The sequence below is a fragment of the Kogia breviceps genome, chromosome 14 (assembly GCF_026419965.1).
Source record: "Kogia breviceps isolate mKogBre1 chromosome 14, mKogBre1 haplotype 1, whole genome shotgun sequence".
NCBI classification, from domain to species: domain Eukaryota; kingdom Metazoa; phylum Chordata; class Mammalia; order Artiodactyla; family Physeteridae; genus Kogia; species Kogia breviceps.
Window position 1 is genome coordinate 81,549,141 of NC_081323.1, and position 17,987 is coordinate 81,567,127.

Here is a 17,987-nt window from a genome sequence, read left to right on the forward strand (position 1 = left end):
GACCTAGAGGGGCCGTGGGCCTGTGCCTGGTTAGGTAGAGGATCTCACCCAGTTGTGGTTTTTTTTAATTTATTTATTTAAAATTTTTTTTTTTTCATTTATATATATATTTTTGGCTGCACCGGGTCGTCGTTGCTGCGTGCGGGCCCTCTCCAGTTGCAGAGAGCGAGGGCCACTCCTCGCGCGGCATGCAGGCCCCTCACCACGGCGGCCTCTCTCGCTGCGGAGCACGGGCTCCAGGCGCGCGGGCCTCAGCAGCCGTGGCACGCGGGCTCAGCAGTTGTGGCGCATGGGCTCCGTTGCTCCGCGGCAAGCGGGATCTTCCCGGACCACGACTCGAACCCGTGTCCCCTGCATTGGCAGGCGGAGTCCCAACCACTGCACCACAAGGGAAGCCCCTCTCACCCACTTTTATAACACAGCTAGACCTTACAGAGTAGACTTGTGGCTGCAAAAGAGTCTTGAGAAGAAAGCAGGTTGAAGATGATGCTGATACTGCAAGATGAGCGAAAAGACAGAGCTGGCACTTCCCTCTCTTGTCGGAGCTCCTTGTCAGCCCCGTTTCCCGTTTCTCGGTGAAACCAAGGACCGACTCATCAGATCTGACAGATTCGGTCACGTTGCTCATCCCAGTTATTAAGTCTTTTTTTAACTGAAAGCAAAAAAGCAATTTTGTACTTTTAATAAATAAAAGCATTCAACTGTTGTTCATTTCATCTTTCGAACATTCTTATTAAACTCTGCTTTTGCATTGTTATGTGATGAACATTTTTTATTATTTATATAGTCAATTATGTATGTAATTTATAAGTGAATGTGTCTATGTGTGTGTTGGGGAACAAATATTAATTTGGGTGCAAATTAAGAGCTCTGCCTTGGATGTGTTAAGTTTTAGGTGCCTGTCTGCCATCCAAGTGGCAAATATATGTGATATTTGCTCAAAAATATTTTACTGATGGGGTTCGTGATAAAGGTTTTCTAGATGGGTCCAGAGCCCTTTGGGAAAGACTCACTCCAGGTCAATGATTAGGATTTGTCCAAATTGCCAAATTGATACCTGGCTGAACATAGGCTGGTGACAAGAGGCTCCGTGGGGATACTCACTGGATTAGCCCAAGACTGTGACCCAGGGCAGGGGCCAGAGCCTGAACTGTCCTAGCCTAGGGAGGAAAAGGGAGCTGGCATCACAGGATCCCTGCTGTCAGATGCAGCCTGCCCCCTCCTTGCCCACTCTGTGACATCACCCAGACACGTGGCTCGTTGACTCCCCTGCCCTCTCCTTGAGCTGCGGATGCAAGAACCCAAATATCTACTTGGCATCATCTCCACCTGGATGGCAAACGGGCACCTCAAGCTTAATGCATCCGGATCAGAGCTCTTCATTTGTGCCTGGATCTGCTCCTCCCCCAGTGTTTCTCATCTCAGTAAATGACATCCCTGTCCTTTAGTGGCTCAGCCAAAATTTGAAGGCATCCTCAACTTCTCTCCTCTCTCCCTATTCCTTTTCTTTGCACTTGATCGATCCGTCAGCAAATCCTACTGGCAGATCCTATTGGCTCCCTGCACAAAGCAGATATAGAATTCCACCACCTCTCCCTCCACTCCTCTCTCCTCCCTGGTCTAGCTGGGTGTACAGTATGACAGCCCCTGAGTCATGCACCCCTGTGACCCTCCAGAGCCTCTGAAGGGTCAAAGTGTGACATTTCCTTGCTTTCAGACCCAAAGCCCTTACTGCAACCTTTATGGGACCTAGTCCCTGGCTACTTCTTTGCTCATATTTCTTCTCTCCTTTGCTCTTTCTAGTTAACTACAGGGCACCTCTCTGCTCTTCTAACTTTCCAAGCATGTGTTCATTACAGGGCCTTTGACCTGAGATTAGGTGTCCCCAACCATCCCAGCTAACTTAACATTCTTTCTCACTCTCCGTCTCCTTCCCTGGCTTTTAATCCTCATAGCACTGATTCACCTGACGTTAGAATTAATCATTTATTCACTGTATTCGTTTCCTGTGGCTGTGGTCACAAATAATTTTGCTAACGGTTTTGGAGGCCAGAAGACCTAACTCAGTGGCTTTGGGCTAAAAACAAGGGCTGCATTCCTTCCGGAGTCTCTAGAGGAGAAATCAGTTCCTTCTCCCTTCTGGCTTCTTTTCTTTTTAAAACTGTGTCACCAAAACACATAATATAAATTTATCATCTTAACCATTTTTAAGTGTACGTTTCAATAGTGTTAAGTACAGTTGACCTTTGAACGATTCAGAGGTTAGGGGCACCAACACACACTCCCCTCCCCCTGCTGCCCTCAACACACACACACACACACACACACACACACACACACACACACACACACACACAGTGGAAAATCTGAACGCTGCTATCTCTGCCTCAAAAACAAAGGAATTGATAAATGACTCACCCAAGGCCAGGAAGCAGAAACCGTTTGGAGAGAATCAGGACTCAACCCCCTGTTCTTTTGATTCTACATATTGTGATCTCTAATCACACACAAACTTTTTCCCACACTTAAAGACCTGTAAAATGAAAATACAGGCGTTATATTTATTGAAAAAATATCTGCATATAAGTGAACTCTCCCAGTTCAAACCAGCGTTGTTCAAGGGTAAACTGTATATTCACACTGTTGTGAAACAGATCTCCCAAACTTTTTTTTTAACCTTTTCTTTCGTTCCTTCTTTATATGGAATATAGTTGGCTTACAGTGTTGTGTTAGTTTCAGGTGTACAGCACAATGAATCAGTTATACATATACATTATCCACTTCTTTTTTTTTTTCATTATCCACTTTTTTAAAAGATTGTTTTCCCATATAGGTCATTACAGAGTCCCAAAATTTTTCATCTTGCAAATCTGAAGCTCTGTACCCATTAAACAAACTCCCTTCTTCCCCTCCCCCAGGCCCTGGTGACCACCATTCTACTTCCTGTTTCCATGAATTCGACGACTTTAGATGCTTCATGTAAGTGGGATCACACAGTATTTGTCTGTGAGTGGCTTATTTCACTTAGCATAACGTCCCCTAGGTTCATCCATTTTGTAGCATGTGGCAGGATTTCCTTCCTTCCTTCCTTCCTTCCTTCCTGTACTTATTTATTTATTTAGGATTTCCTTCCTTTATAAGGTTGAATAATATTCCACCGTAGATATATAACGCATTTTCTTTATTCATTCATCCATCTGTTGGATATGTAGGCTGTTTCCACAGCTTGGCTATTGTGGATAATGCTGCAATAAACATGAGAGTGCAAACATCTCTTCAAGAGAGTGATTTCATTTCCTTCGGTTATATACCAGAAGTGGAATTGCTGGATCATATGATAGCTCTATTTTAATTTTTTTGAGGAACCTCCACACTGGTTTCCATGACATTTGTTCCAACTTACATTCCCACTAGCAGTATACAAGGGTGCCCTTTACTGCACATCCTCTCCAACGCTTATCTTTTTTTTTTTTTTTTTGATAATAGCCATTTAAACAGGTAGGGGGTGATATCTCATTGTGGCTTTGATTTGTATTTGCATGACCTGGTGATTGGTGACGCTGAGTACCTTTTCATATACCTATTGACCCTTTATATGTGTTCTCCTGAGAAATGTCTGCTCAAGTTCTTTGCTTATTTTAAAATTAGTTCTTTTTCTTTTTTAAATGTTGAGTTTCTTGAGTTCCATGGATATTAACCTGTATCAAATGTATGGTCTGAAAAGATTTTCTCCCATTTCGTAGGTGGTCTCTTCACTCTGTTGATGGTTTCCTTTGCTCTGTGGAAACTTTTTAGTTTGAGGCTGTCCCACTTGTCCATTTGCACTTTTGTCATCTGTGCTCCTGGAGTCATATGCAAAAAATCATTGCCCAGGCCAATGTCAAGAAGCTGTTTCCCTATGCTTTCTTCTAGTAGTTTTACAGTTTCAGGTCTTATGTTTGTCTTTAATCCATTTTGAGTCGATTTTTGTGTTATGGTGTGAGATAAGGGTTCAGTTTCCTTCTTCTGCATCTAGATATTCAGTTTTTCCAGTACCATTTATTTTTTTTTCCAGCACCATTTATTGATGAGATAGATTATCCTTACCCCACTGTGTGTTTTTGGTACACTTGTTGAAAATCAGTTGATCATAAATGCATGGATTTACTTCTGGGCTCTCTATTCTGTTCATTGGCCTCTCTCTCTTTCTCTCTCTTTATTACTGTAGCTTTGTAATATATTTTGAAATCAGGCAGTGTCATGCCTCCAGCTTTATTCTTCCTGTTCAAGATTGTTTTTGTTATTTGGGGTCTTTTGTGGTTCTACATGAATTTTAGGATTGTTTGTGGGAGGATATGGACTGAAGACCTCCTATTCTGCCATCTTACTAATGTCACTTCTCTGTAGTTTTCTCTTTTTGTAGTCTTGATTTTTTTTCCTTAATTAATTAATTTTATTTTTGTCTGCGTTGGGTCTTTGTTGCTGCTCATGGGCTTTCTCTAGTTGCAAAGAGCAAGTGCACAGGCTTCTCATTGCGGCGGCTTCTCTTGTTACGGAGCACAGGCTCTAGGCACGCGGGCTTCAGTAGTTGTGGCGCACGGGCTTAGTGCTCTGCGGCATGTGGGACCTTCCCGGATCAGGGCTCGAACCCGTGTCCCCTGCATTGGCAGGCAGATTCTTAACCACTGCACCACCAGGGAAGCCCTCTTCTTGTAGTGTCTTTGTCTGGCTTTGGTATCAGGATAATGCTGGCCTCCTGGAATGAACTTGGAACTGTTTCTCCTCCTCAGTCTTTTGGAAGAGTTTCAGGAGAATTGGTATCAATTCTTCTTTAAATATTTGGTAGAATTCACCAGTGGAAACCATCTGGTCCTGACTTTTCTTTGTTGGGAGGATTGATTACTGATTCATTCTCCTTTCTTGTCATTGGTCTCTTCAGATTTTCCATTTTTTCCCAATTCAGTCTTGGCAGGTTGTGTGTTTTTAGGAATTTATTCGTTTCTTTAGGTTATTCAATTCGTTGGCATACAATTCTTCCAGCTTCTTTTAAGGATACTTGTGACAGCATTTAGGGCCCAGCGGGATAATCTCCCCATCTCAAGATCCTTAACTTAATCACATCTGCAGAGACTCTTTCTCCATATGAGGTCACTGTTAGGGGCTAAATTGCATCCCCCCTAAAATTTGTATGTCGAAGTCCCGACCCCCAACACTTCAGAATGTCACTGTATTTGGAGATAGAATCTTTAAAGAGGCAATTAGGTTAGAACGAGGTCATCAGAACGGGCCCTAATCCACTATGACTGGCGTCCTTATAAGAAGAGGAGAGTAAGAGACATATGCACAGAGGAAACACCGTGTGAGGACACAGGGAGAAGACAGCCACCTACATGCCTAGGAGAGAGCCCTCAGGAGAAATCAACCCTGTGGACACCTTGATCTTGGACTTCCAGCCTCCAGAACTGTGAGAAAATAAATTTCTGCCACCCAGCCTGTGGCAATTTGCTATGACAGCCTGAGCAGACTAATAATAATAACAGTAATATTTACAAGGTTTCAGGGATTAGGACCTGGATATCTTTGAAGCTATTATCAGCCTAGCACATTTGCTTGCCATTACCATCTTTCTACCAGAGTGTATAACTAATGAAAGCAGGGAGTTTAAACTATTTTGATCTCAAAACAATGTCCATCCTTAGGGAGTTGCATTCTGGTGGGGAGAGTCAGACAATAAACAAAGGCGCAAAGTATACTGTGCTATGTGGTGACATGATGGGTACTCTGCACAAAGAGAAGGCAGGGCCAAGTCATTGGTCTCCCAAGTGGGGGAGGAAGGTAGAGTTTGCAATTTTATTTAATCATTCTTATTACTTTTGGCCGCACCACACGGCTTGCAAGATCCTAATTCCCTGACCAGGGATTGAACCCGCATCCTTTGCAGTGAAAGCTCGGAATCCTAACCACTGGACCGCCAGGGAAGTCCCTATAGTTTGCAGTTTTAGAAAGGGGGTCAGGGAAGGACTTTCTGAGAAGGTGACATCTGAATCAAGACCTGAAAGAGGTGAGGGTGCCAAGCATGCTGATACGGGAGGGAAGAGCTTTCTGGGCAGGAGAGACAGCAGATGTGGAGGCTGCAGAGGGGTGGCTTGCTGCGTGCAGGGAAGGGAAGAGGGCAGTGTAAGCACATGGCCTAGCAGGGGACCGAGAAGCAGGATGCTGGTCAAACAGCTGGTCAGAAGAGCTGGGCCAACTCAGGTAGGGGCTCCTCGGCCATTGAAAGGCCTCTGGCTTGGGCCCCGAATGAGACGGGAGCCAGAGCAGGATTTTGAGCAGATGTGTGACCTGAGCTGACTTAGGTTTTCAAAGGATTGTTTTGGCTGCGGTGTGGAGAGAAGGCTGAAGGGGAGCCAGGGCAGAATCAGGGAGCCGAGTCTGGAAGCTGTGTCAGTCACCCGGGCAAGAGCTGCTGGTGGACCAGCGCCTGGCGTTGGGAGGAGTGGTTGAACTCTTGTTATCTTCTGAAGGCAGTGTCCCGGGATTTGTTGGTGAATCTGGTGTGGGCAGTGAGAAGAGAAGAGGGCTCCAAATCTGCTGTCCTGAGCCACTGGAGCTGCTGTTTACTGAGATGGGGAAGGTCGTGGGGGAGAGCAGGTTTTGGTGGGGGTGGGCGGACCCATGCTACGCAGGATTATGAGACTTCCAGGTGGAGATGTTAAGAACTGGCCTTGAACGTGCAAGTCCAGAGTTCAGGGGAGGGGTCCGCGTTGGGGGTGTCAGTTTGGGAACTGCCAACGCATACGTGGTATTTAAAGGCATGAATTATGAGAAATAGAAGCAGGGAGGCGCCAGGGCTGAATCCTGGGGCTGGCCAACCTTCAGAGGCTGGAAAGCTGCAGAGGGTTGAGCAAGGGATCTTTTGTTTTGGTTTGGTTTTTGATTTATCTTTTCTATTTTCAGGACTTTCTCCCATAGACCTGCATCATCCAATACTGTGGCTATTTACATTTACAAATTTAAATTAAAAATTCAATTCCTCAGTCTCACTAGTCATATTTTTAGAGCTCAAGAGCCCACGTAGCTAGTGGGTACACATTGGACACAGCAGATAGAGAACGTTTCCGTCATCACAGAAAGTTCTGTGGACAAGTGCTGCTATAGACCAACTCACACTGACATGTAGGAAAGATACGTACACACAAATGTCCAGGACAGCATTGGTCATAATAGCAAATTGATTAAATAAATACAACAGATATAGTTACTGGTATGTTCACTCCATGAGGAAAGGGATTTTTGCCCATTTTGTTTACTACTGTATATTCAGCTTCTAAAACAGTACCTAGTGCGTGGTCGGCAACTCCGTAAGTATTTGTTAAATGAGTATACAGCTGATAAGGAATGATCTTTGAAACATAGTTTTGATTAAAATAACACCAAGATGCTGAGTAATGCAACTAATATGTGTATATGTTTGCGTGTGATGAATAGATGTCTCTGGAAGGGAGGGTGACCAACTATCCCAATTTGCCCCGGGGCTGAGGGGTTTCCCAGGAGGAGCAAGGGATCTTTCCGCTGAACAAGCGAACGAATGAATGAATCCGGTTTGCCACTGCTCTTGGGCAGGCTCTCACTCCTCACTGGCTGTCACAGCAGCCCCCCACCCCGTGGTCTCCTTTAACCTACCCCCTACCCGCTTCTGATCCATCCTTCGCCTTTCCTCGGCTCTGCTCCCTCCCACCAGGCACTCACAAGGCTCCCCTTCCTGCCCTTCCTGCTTGAAAGGCCTGACCCTCCCTACTCTCCGCTCCATTCTCCGCCTGGTAGATTGCTTCCTGTGCTCTGCTGTCCTCTGGGGAGCTGTCCCTGAGCACCGCCCCACCCCCCTGCTCTTTCCTCAGGGTCCTTGTGCGCAGGTGCACCGATACCCGTACTGCCGTCTGCTGCCCTCTGCACGGCAGACTCCACCCGCACTCCCAACAAACAGCTCCCTCGCCATCCTTCCGGCCTCCACGAGTGCCCACGGGCCATGGGGTTTGCTCTCAGGGGGACGGATGCACACATGTGGGCCCTGGAAGTGGACTTGGTGGTCTGGGGAGGAAATTCCAGAATCTGGTACCCAAGAGGGTGCTCTAGAAGGGAGTTGTGGGCTCCAGGGGGGCACATCCCCGTGCTCTGTGGATTTGTAGCCCTGAGGGGAGGGGGGCGACCCTGGGGAATCGGTGCATCCAAGGGTAGCACCGAGCACCTGTTGCCACCCTCAGAGTGTCATTTGCTTTGTTACGTAAAGAAGTAAAGTGGGGCCCTAGTGGCCATGTGTGACAGTGAATCTTCCTTAAAGGGGATGTTTAGAGGGAAACATCCCTCTGTTTTTCTTAGGTCGGGCCATTTCTTTCCTCTCCGCAAGGCTGTTCACCAAGGCCAAGGGTTTGGTCTGGACAGAAGGGTCACTCTTGTTTCCTAACCCATTTCTGAGCCCTGTTCCCTACCCGGACCAGGAGCTGAAGGCAGATGAGGGAAGACAAAGGAGGCCAAGACATAGTTTCCTTTAAAAGGTTTTCATTTATTAGTCTTTTCTGAAGCTGTTAATTCTCTTTTCTTATTAAAAAAAAAATGTGTGTTTCACCCAGAGTTATACCAAAGTGATTAAAATGAATCTTCTGGGGATGTAGCTCCCCAGATCAGAAAAAAAAAATTTTTTTTAAGTTTTTTTTTTTTTCCCATAAACCACAAAAATAAAACCAAAGGAGAACATCAACAATCAAAAGTAATCCCCAAACATCCAGGACAAAAAATAAAATATTTATTGATCTATCACAGCGAGACACAAAGAGATGGGCGGGGCAGGGGGGGAAATGCTCTGAAGTACAGTGGCTCCAGTGGGGGGACCGGGGATACAGTACTGCGTGGGGGGAGACCCAGTTTGTGGGGGAGATTCCTTCTGTCCCAGTCGGGACAGCCCCTCACAACCTGGGCTCGGGGCCCCTACGTAGGGGTGTGTGTGGTGGGGCAGAGGCAGGGCACAGGCTGCCATGACAGGTTAATCGAGTTGATGGTAGGGGCACCCAGCCAGCTAGCGGTGCCGGGCAGCCAAATGGGGGGACCAGGACGGATGGACGGATGGGCATATGGGTGGATGAATTCCACAAGAGCAAGAGGGCTATTCCCAATGGGGGGAATCTTCCGAACTGAAGGTGCCCCAGACATGGGGAATAGCGATTGGTAGGGGAGAGGGGGCCAAGGGGGCCCAGAGATGGTGTGACCGAACCAGCTTGAGGGTTTCGATGCTTGGGTACCAACTGGACCGCAGCCAGAGGTGGGTCCTAGTAGGCAGGGGGAGGTGAGACTGCCCAGGAAGTGTCTGCACCATCTTCAGAGGAGCCCCAGGGAAGGGGTTCCCTAAGGGGCTGCCTCTCCCTCCTCCCTCCCCGCAGGAAGAATGAGAGCACCAGTACTAGCACCAAGTTCCCTTGGAGATGGAGGGTGTGGAGGGAGAGCTCCTGGGTGGGAAGGGGGTGGGGGCAGGGGCCAAGCCCACCCACCCCTTGCCTCTGAAGGAGGGGGCTTCCAGGAGCCCACTTAGCCACCACTCTCTTGTTTCCTTGCCCTGTGGATTTCCAAGGCCACCCTGCCTGCCCTGTTCCCTCCTGGGGTGGGAACTTAGGAGGGGGCATGGGATGGGGGGGGTCACAAAGGGTTTACATTCTCCACCAAGCAGTAGCACCAACGTTGATGAGGTCGTGAGTCGGGGGTCCTGGGAAGCTCACTTTCTCTTCCGGCCACAGGATTTCCCCAGGCAGGCCCCACCTGGGTGCGGGGAGGCACACGCAAGGGTCAGTCTTGGTTGCTTCTCAAGCCCTTGCCCACTCCCCGCAACTCCAAGCTGTTCTTAACACCCACATCATCACAGCGGGGAACAGAGGCTCCAAGAAGCCACGGGAAGCCTGGACACGACCCCAGGCCACTCTCTGAGCTCTTCCGCTGTACAAACTCCCACTGGGCAGGTGGGTGGTAGCAGGACTCCTGCCCTCTCGGGCGGAGGGTCTGATTGGTTAACCTTATTTCATATCTTCAAGGCACCAAAGTCTGGTAGTAGGGCCTGGGGTAGCGCCTACCCCCTGGGGGAGCTCGATGTGGCTCATTACTGCCACCTGGTGGCAGCGAGCACCATCTTTCTCTCTCTCTCTGTGAAGCTCATCCAGGGTGTTTGTTGGGAAAGAAAGCCAACAAAAAGAAAGCTTGTGTGACAGGGCCACAGGCACCAGCTGGTGCCGGACTGAGAGCTGGGCGCCCTGGACGAGGTCAGGCTCCTCCTGTCTCTGCCTCCCCCTGCCCTGGCCTGGGCTGTCTCATCTGCTCAGTGGGAAGCAGGTGGAGGGGGGAGGGGATCCGCAGCCTGCGCTGGGCACAGGGGCGGAGCTGGGGCTTCTCCGGGTCTCTTTTGGGCATCGTTGGGAGATGCCTCGGGGGTGGTGATCAGACCCCCCCACACACACTGCCAGAGGCACATGTGCATCTTGGAGCGGGGATATGGCTCTGGGCCGCCTCTGCCCACCGGGCCGGGTCCACCCCTCGGATCCCCTGACTCCGGGGCTCCCTTTGTTGTCGCCTCCATCCTCTCTCTCCTCCTCTGCCCCTCCCAGCCCCTTGCTCCTCCTCATCCCTTCGGGTGTGGGTACCAGGGAGGGAGGGGCTGCCAGGCCTGGCCTGGATGAGCCTGGAGGGTCCTGGGCCCACTCTCAACTCTGCATGTCTGTGTCGCAGGTAGAAGAAGAGGTGGGTAAGGTGTCCAGCTCTGCCCCAGCCTCCCCACTCCCTGCCAGGCCTCGTTTGACGTGCTGCCCTCTCTCCCGGGCTGATGGGCCCCATCACTCCGCCTCTGCCCGACACCCACCCCCTCACACCCCCCCCCCACTTCCAGGGGCTGAGTCTCTACTCACCTTGATATCCCAGGGCTCCCAGGGCCCCTCCGTAGAGCTTGGGAGGTTTGCCTGTGGAGGGAAGGCCGGGATTGGGGAGGAGGCCAGGCCTTCCTGCCTCTCCCAGACACCGCCCCCTTCCCCCACCCCTCCACGCGCCTCCGTCTTGCAGCAGCAGGTTCTCCAAAGGCCTCTCTGACCCCGGCCCAACCCTCCTGTCCAACCTCGCTCCTTGCAGATGGCCTGCTGCCTGTGGAGGACTGAGCAGCTCTGTGGCGCCTTCTCCCACCAGAGTCAGACCCCGGCCACGCTCCCCGGGGGCAGACTTACCCCCCCTGATAGGCTCCAGGCTCCCTGACCACCTGCTTGAACAGGTCTTGTTCTTCCCCTACGGTTTCTTTCCTTCTCTATGGGACCTTGTCAACCTCTCTGGTTAGACCCTAAGACCCGGGCTAACCCCGGTCCCTGTCTCACCCCTGGTGCCCAGTCGAGTGCCGGGATGGGAGCCCCAGGAATCGGGGTCCCCATATCCCCACATCCCAGGGCTGACTTCAGCTTCTGTGATTCCCCGTGGGGCTCCCTCGGGTCCCCACTCCAGAGGGCCAGCCCAGGGCCGTGGCTGCACTAGCTGCTCCCTCAGCAGGATCGACCCCCATCCTGCGAAGGAGCTCAGGGCCCTGCTTGAAATGGGGCCCCTTGTTCTTATGATAGACTCACCACCAACTCCCAGGCCGCCGGCTCCGCCACCTACAAGGCAAGGAGAGGGGTCGTGAGTGTTCCCACCTCTGGGGTGCCCCCCAAGCCCTCCCGGGCAGCCTGGGCCTCGTCTGAGAGGGGCCAAGTTCTGGACTTGGGTGTTGGAAGCCCTTGGCCCTGCCTCTACCAGTGACTGTGTGACCTTGAGCGTGTCCCTGGCACTCTCTGAGCCTCAGTTTGCCTCGTATGAACGTGGTGTGTTGGAAGAGCTGATGCTCCCTGGCCTGGCACGGGAGGGAGAGGAGAAGGGGAAACCCAACTCTGTGCAATCTGAGGGCGTGGGGTACCCTTCGGGTCCTGGCTCAGCCCTTCTGAGCAGGAGATGAACCAGGGAAGGAGGAGGGATGGGGCCCAGGGCGGGGGAGCCTGATCATACCTGGGAAAATAGGAGACAGTCCGAAGCCAGGCCTTGCTGCGACACCTGCAGGAGGGGTTTGGGGTTGGTGGGGGGCAGGGCCCACCCCAGCCTTGCCCCCTATCGCCTCTCCGACGAGGACCACCTCCTCACACCGGCCCCTCCCCACTGCCAAAGCAGCTTTCTTAACGAAGCTGGTCCCCTCCTGGCATCCTGGGATGCGGCTCTGTAGCCTCAGCTCGTTGGCCTGGCGCCTGAGGCACATGTGTCCACCTGACCCTGAGGCCTGCCCCTCTGGCCAGGATGCCTCCTTTCCTGGACTGTCCCCTCCACCCTCTCTCTGTGTCCCTGTGCCAGATGCAGCTTCAGAGTCCCAGCCGCTGGGCAGCCAGGCCTCCTCCAGGGCCGGGCCGAGCTGAGGATTTCACAGCAGAGGTGGTCCCTACCTCCAATCGGGAATGGCCTGGTGATGCCTAGGAAACCTCCAAGGCCAGCGGCACCTGAGAAGAGGGCAGATGGGGGTCAGGACGAGCCACAGTTTAAGGGGCCCTGAGCATCCCCTCTGGGGTCTGGGGTCAGGGATCTCCCGGATGGGCCTTCAGGGGTACTGTGAGCAGGACTGAGGCCTGTGCCGGGGCGGGGACAGGGCAGTGGGGGTGGAGTATATGCAGCCTGCAGGCCTGGGCTTCCGGAGCAACTCACCATATTTGGCTGCTTTAGCAGCTGCAGCTGGGGACACACCTGGGGAGATGGGGCGCATGAGGGCTCAGGAATGTTTCCTCCCTCCCCAGGTCATGTCCCCATCCTGACCTGCTCACCGATCTGCCGTCTGCCTACCGACTCACCCTTCCACCATCCCTCCACCCCACCTTCAATCCGTCCATCTTTCCAGAAGTCTTTATTAAGCTCCTACTGTGTGGCCAGTCTTGTGGAGTACACGGGGTAAGAGACTTCAGGCCAGGCCAGGTAGGGAGACACAATGATGACCCGGGAGAGAGAGAAATGTTAACATAAGGTCCACCATGATGGCAGAGACTTTGGGGAAGTCATTTCCCTCCAAGCTTTGCTTTTCTTCTCTGGAAAATGGGCATAAGCATCACTATCCTAGTGAACTCCCACTTGAGGTGGTTGGGTGAATTGAAAGAGAGGGAGAGGGCTGGGACACCCAACCGCAAGGGGCAGCCCTCGCTAAGCCTGCTTAGGCCCCTCCAAATGCCGCAGGAGCCCAGAGAAGGGGGAGGCCATGCACTCACTGATTCCAGAGTCCCCCTTACCTCCAAGGCCCCCAACCCCTGGGACAGCTCCAAGCCCTCCAACTCCCAGTCCTCCGACTCCGAGCCCACCGACTCCCCCCAGCCCTGAGGAGAGAGCTGTGCATTAATCCCCGCAAGTGAGAGCAGCTGGTCTGTCCGCGCGGTGGGGTGCGGGAGGAGGGTGGGGGTGGGGGTGGGGTGGGGAGGTCATCCCAGGACCCAGGCGGAGCCTGAGCCCCCAGGGCCTTGGAGGGCTAGTGGGGCCAGGAGGTGCGGGAGACGATGTCCCTGAGGGCCTCGGGGACAGGGCAGGGAATATGCGCTCCGGGGCGCGTGGTCAGAACCCCTCCCTTCCCGTCAAATCCTAGAAGCCTGGCAGGGCAGCCCCCGCCTCAAGCCTGTGCTCACCAAATTGGGCGGCTTTGGCAGCAGCTTTGGCGGCGGCAGCCACAGCATCAGGTCCGGCTCCTGGGGCCACAGAGGGGGCTCAGGGAGGGACTCTCCGTGGGTCAGTCTCCCGCAATGCCCAGCCTGTCCTGGGGTTTCAACTCACCTGCCACACCACCTGGGACACCGGCTCCGCCAAGATCTCCAACCTCTCCAAGGGCCCCGGGCCCTGCTGCTCCTGTGGAGAGAGGACAAAAAGTCGATCCTCCCCTTTTGAAGGACGGCGTCTCCCGGCCCCAGGGCTACTAGGCAAGTAGACAGGTGGCTGAGGCCATGTGACCTAGTGGAAGGAGTATTGCACAGAAGTCCGTAACCAGACACCCGGGTCTGAGGTCCGGTTCTGCCCTGACCCATCGGGCAAGGGCACATCCCTTGAGCCTCAGCCTGCCTGTCTCCGCTCCTTCCTCCCGGGCTGGTGCTGGGACCTGGTGGTCACAGTGGTGGCTGTGGAAGAGTGAAAGGACCTCTGAGTGTGAGCCGCTGTCCAGTACAGAGCTGCCAGGAGCAGTAGCAGGAGTTACGGCTAACGCTTTAGGGGGACACTCACGGGCCGTGTGTCACACTTAGCAGACTGCCCCGGGCAGCAGGAAAGGTAGGTACCATTAGCCCCATTTCGCAGATGAGAAAATTGAGGCACAGCAGTGGTTAAGCGATGTGTTCAAGGTTTCATGGGCAGGAAACGACTTCGGAGCCAGAGACCTTAGCTGTTCTGTTTCCCTGGCAATGGCTGCCGAACTCAGGCCAGCAGAGCCGCCAGCGAGGAACGGGAGAGGGGCCTGTGGGTCCTCAGGCCCGCCATGGGCGGGGGCTGAGGAAGCTGGGATTTTCCAAGGTGGAAACTGGCCCCACGTGGACCAGCCAGGCCTGGTTGGCAGTTCCCTGGCGGAGGCCCCGGCCCAGATCCCAGGAGGCCGGGAATGCAGGGGGACATAGACAGTGTGGATCTGGCCAGGCGGGGCTGCCCGAGTGCCAGGTGTGGGGGGAGGGCAGGTCTGCCACATCCTCGTGGCTCGTGGTGGGTGCAAGTCATGCTGACTGGGAGGCTGGGGCCCAGATGAGGAGTCCTGGCTTTGCTGGGACAGCAGCCTTGGCCCCTCCCTGGCCTTGGGCCCCGTGAAACTGTCAGGGCCTGAGGGGTCTTAGGGACCATGGTCTTCCCCAAAGTGAAACTGCCCCCAGGGGGGGCTGGAAATGTGAAGGGCGGTTTTGGTTGTCCTGGGGCTGGAGGCACGCTAGGCATTTCGTGGGCAGGAGCCAGAGTCTGCTGAACCATCATTAATGCTTCCTAGAAACTGCCTTTTTCCATCCTGACCATCCCAGCCCTGTGCTGTAGGCTCCAGGCATTGGGCCCTGGCCCACGGGGAGGGGAGCTGGGTGACCAGGTGCTGTCGGGGATGGTGTGTGGGGTGCACTCACCATACTTGGCAGCTTTAGCTGCGGCCAGGGCTCCAGGTACTGAGGAAAAGGGCAAAAGGAAAAGTGGGGTGATCAGCAGCTGAGCTCTGTGCCTGGGGATTCTGCTTCCTCCAGGGAGCCCTCCTTGACTTCCTCAGCCTTCTTTGCTTCTCTCGAAGCCCTGAAGCTGTGGCTCTGCAGCCAGAAGCTCAGCCAGCCAAGTACAGAGCTTCAGTGTCTAACTGTGCCTCTACCAGTCTAGTCTGGGGGTGCTTGAGGGCTGAACTGTGCCTCCTCCTCCCATCTGTCCCCTCCCGTCTCCTCTAGGCCCGGCGTGGTCTGCCTGAGGCTGGACATAGAGCAGGCTCAGTAACTAGTAGATGAAGAGCTAGAGTTCCTAGTGGCCCCCTTGCCACAGCACACTGCCGAAGGGGGGCCAGGCTAGCCCACCCACACCACTGACCCCAGGGACCTCCAGCCTCCTTCCTTGGGTGGTGGGCTTCTCAGTTTGGAGCCCTGGCACCCTTCCACTGAGGAGACAGAAACTCTGAAATCTTCCTGAAGAGGACCCTTCGCCTGGCCTGCCCGCGTCTGTTACCCCAATTGTCTCTAATTGCTCAGGAGAACCTAATGGGGAATGTATTGCACACCTCTGAGCGGAGGGGGCGTGCTGGGAGGAGAGGTCTCCCTCCTCTGAGGTCAGGGGTGTTGCTGTTCAGCCCCTAGAAGTCCCCTCACCTGCACCTGCCCCAAATCCAGGAACACCAACACCAGCTCCAAGTCCAGGAACACCGGCACCAACTCCAAGTCCGGGCACTCCAACACCGGCTCCAAATCCGGGAACGGCGGCAGGAAGCCCGGCGGCAGCCCCTTGGGAAGATGGGGAGTGAGGTGGCGGCAGCAGGCGGGGAACAGGCCCTTTTGGGGGTGTCCGGCTCAGGGAGCTGAGTCAGGCCCCAAGGAAGGGGCCCAGACCCCCTTAATCTGCCCTCTACGCTGCCACCAGAATGGTCTTCCTAAAGCTCTCGTTGACCACCAAGTCCGGCCCTTCCCCAGGCTGGCATTCAGGAACACACACTCTGGACACCGCTGTCCTTTTCAGCCTAACCTCCTGTTTCTCCCTTTCGGATGAACTCCTTTGATTCTCCTAACAAGCCTCTGTGACAGGTGCCATCGGTACCCACACGGGACGACAGGAAACTCAGAGGTCACTCAGCTAGCGGGTGGCTCAGGACTCGAACCCGGGTCGCCCTCAGGCCAAATCTGCACTTCCAATCCCTCTGTCTGATGCCTTGAGGGCCTCACGAGGCTGCCGGGCGGGCCTGAGATATGGCATGTCCTGGGGTCCAGTTTAGGCTTGGGTCATGCTGGGCCAGGCCTGGGCTTGTGGGGCGAGGAGAGAAGGCAGGCAGGGCACTCACGGAGCTGGGCTTTGGCTGCCGCCTTAGCAGCGGATTTGGCTGCAGCTGGGGTCCCTGCTCCTGGGAGAAGAGAGAGGGGGGTTCAAGGACGGCGCCCATGGAACATTCAGAGGCCCCTCAGACCCACTTGCTCACACTGCTTACCTATGACACCACTGGGGCCGATGCCAACACCGGGACCCAGACCGACACCGGGACCCACGCCAACACCTGGGACTAACCCTGGAAGACAGAGTACTTGGTTAAGTACTTAACAGTACTTAACCAAGTACTGATCAAGGAGGGCAGAAGCTAATGGAAAGAGCAGCGGGCTGGAGGTCAGGAGCCCTGGGTCCTTAGCCGGTCACAGATTAGCTGTGTGACCTTGGACAAGTTACTTTCCCTTGATGGGCCTCAGCTTCTTCATCCCTAGTACGAGATCTGGGCAGATCAGGAGATCTTAAACTTTGGAGTTACAAGGGCCCCTTTGAGACTCCTGAGGGTGATGGAGGCAGAGTTATGTAGTAAAAGGAGCTCTGCAAGACAGGCAGGACTGGCTTCCAAGCTCAGCTCGGCCACCATTTAGCTGTGTGACTATGGGCAAGTCTCTTAGGCTCTTGGAGCCTCGGTTTCCACATCTGTGAAATGGGCATAAGAGTACCAATGTCATAAGGCTGGGGTAATGATTACCTCAGCAAATGATAGTTTTACAAAAAAGAGTTGTTTGTCATGTGTGAGTTTGGTGGTCAGCAGACCTGGAGTTAAGATTTCTCTGGCTCTAAAGTGAACTATTTTACTATGCCACATTCAGGAAGGTATGGGAAACTGGGGCTGCCAGCGTGGCCCTCAGATGAAGCAGACATGGAGAACCTTGTCAGGGAGCAAGAACACGGCTGTCCCTTGGGGCAGGTGGCAGCCCAGAGGAGCCCAGCATTTGTACCAGAAGCAGGGCAAGGCCCCAGCTGGACTGGCTTTGGGGAGGGTAGGGGGGGTGTTCTGGAGGGCTCACCAGCACCTGTTCTCACTTTGCCTTCCTAATCAGAAACTTCATCCACACCCCTCAAAGTGGTCAGATGGGCCAAAAGCTGTGAGGAAGGCCCATGCCCAGAACATGACAGCCTAAGGAGGGGGGCCTGCCAGACCCCAAAGCAGGGACACAAGAGAGCAGTGCTCTAGGCTGAGGGTCGAAGACAGGACTGGCAGGGGGCTCACTTACCAAACTGGGCTGCTTTGGCGGCTGCTTTGGCGGCTGCAGCTGCCTGGATCCCTGCGCCTGGAGATGTGAAGAGTGGGGAGTGGTCCCCAGCACCCCTTCCCCCTCTTACCCACCCTCCACGGTGGAAAGGCTTCTCGGAGACCACCTCTAGGGAACTGTCCCCTCACCCAGGAAACCCAGCGTGAGGCAGGCCCGCTCTCAGATGGCCCACCGGCCGCCCTTGGCACGTCGCTTCCCTGAGAAGCAGCTCTGAGACTGTGGCCTTCTAGC

At 53.6% G+C, this 17,987-nt stretch overlaps 1 protein-coding gene across 29 annotated transcripts in view; it reads right to left on the reverse strand.

Annotated features, from left to right (window-relative positions):
* Nucleotides 1-8,757: 8,757 nt before the first annotated feature.
* The window catches only part of ELN (elastin), a 32,365-nt gene continuing 23,135 nt past the window's right edge, over nt 8,758-17,987 (reverse strand). For 14 of the 29 annotated variants that reach the window (XM_067013341.1, XM_067013328.1, XM_067013336.1 and 11 more), the window contains 14 exons: nt 17,718-17,774; nt 16,667-16,744; nt 16,523-16,582; nt 15,840-15,971; nt 15,123-15,161; nt 13,813-13,884; nt 13,668-13,727; nt 13,281-13,364; nt 12,709-12,747; nt 12,453-12,506; nt 12,028-12,072; nt 11,613-11,642; nt 10,917-10,967; nt 8,758-9,783 (listed from right to left, as the gene is read on the reverse strand). In XM_067013341.1, the coding sequence (XP_066869442.1) occupies nt 9,740-9,783; nt 10,917-10,967; nt 11,613-11,642; nt 12,028-12,072; nt 12,453-12,506; nt 12,709-12,747; nt 13,281-13,364; nt 13,668-13,727; nt 13,813-13,884; nt 15,123-15,161; nt 15,840-15,971; nt 16,523-16,582; nt 16,667-16,744; nt 17,718-17,774 (845 nt within the window). In that variant the 3' untranslated portion in view covers nt 8,758-9,739. Of the gene's footprint in view, nt 9,784-10,916; nt 10,968-11,612; nt 11,643-12,027; nt 12,073-12,452; nt 12,507-12,708; nt 12,957-13,280; nt 13,365-13,667; nt 13,728-13,812; nt 13,885-15,122; nt 15,162-15,839; nt 15,972-16,522; nt 16,583-16,666; nt 16,745-17,717; nt 17,775-17,987 lie in introns of all 29 variants that reach the window. The other 15 variants (XM_067013344.1, XM_067013334.1, XM_067013342.1 and 12 more) reach the window with 3 other exon arrangements.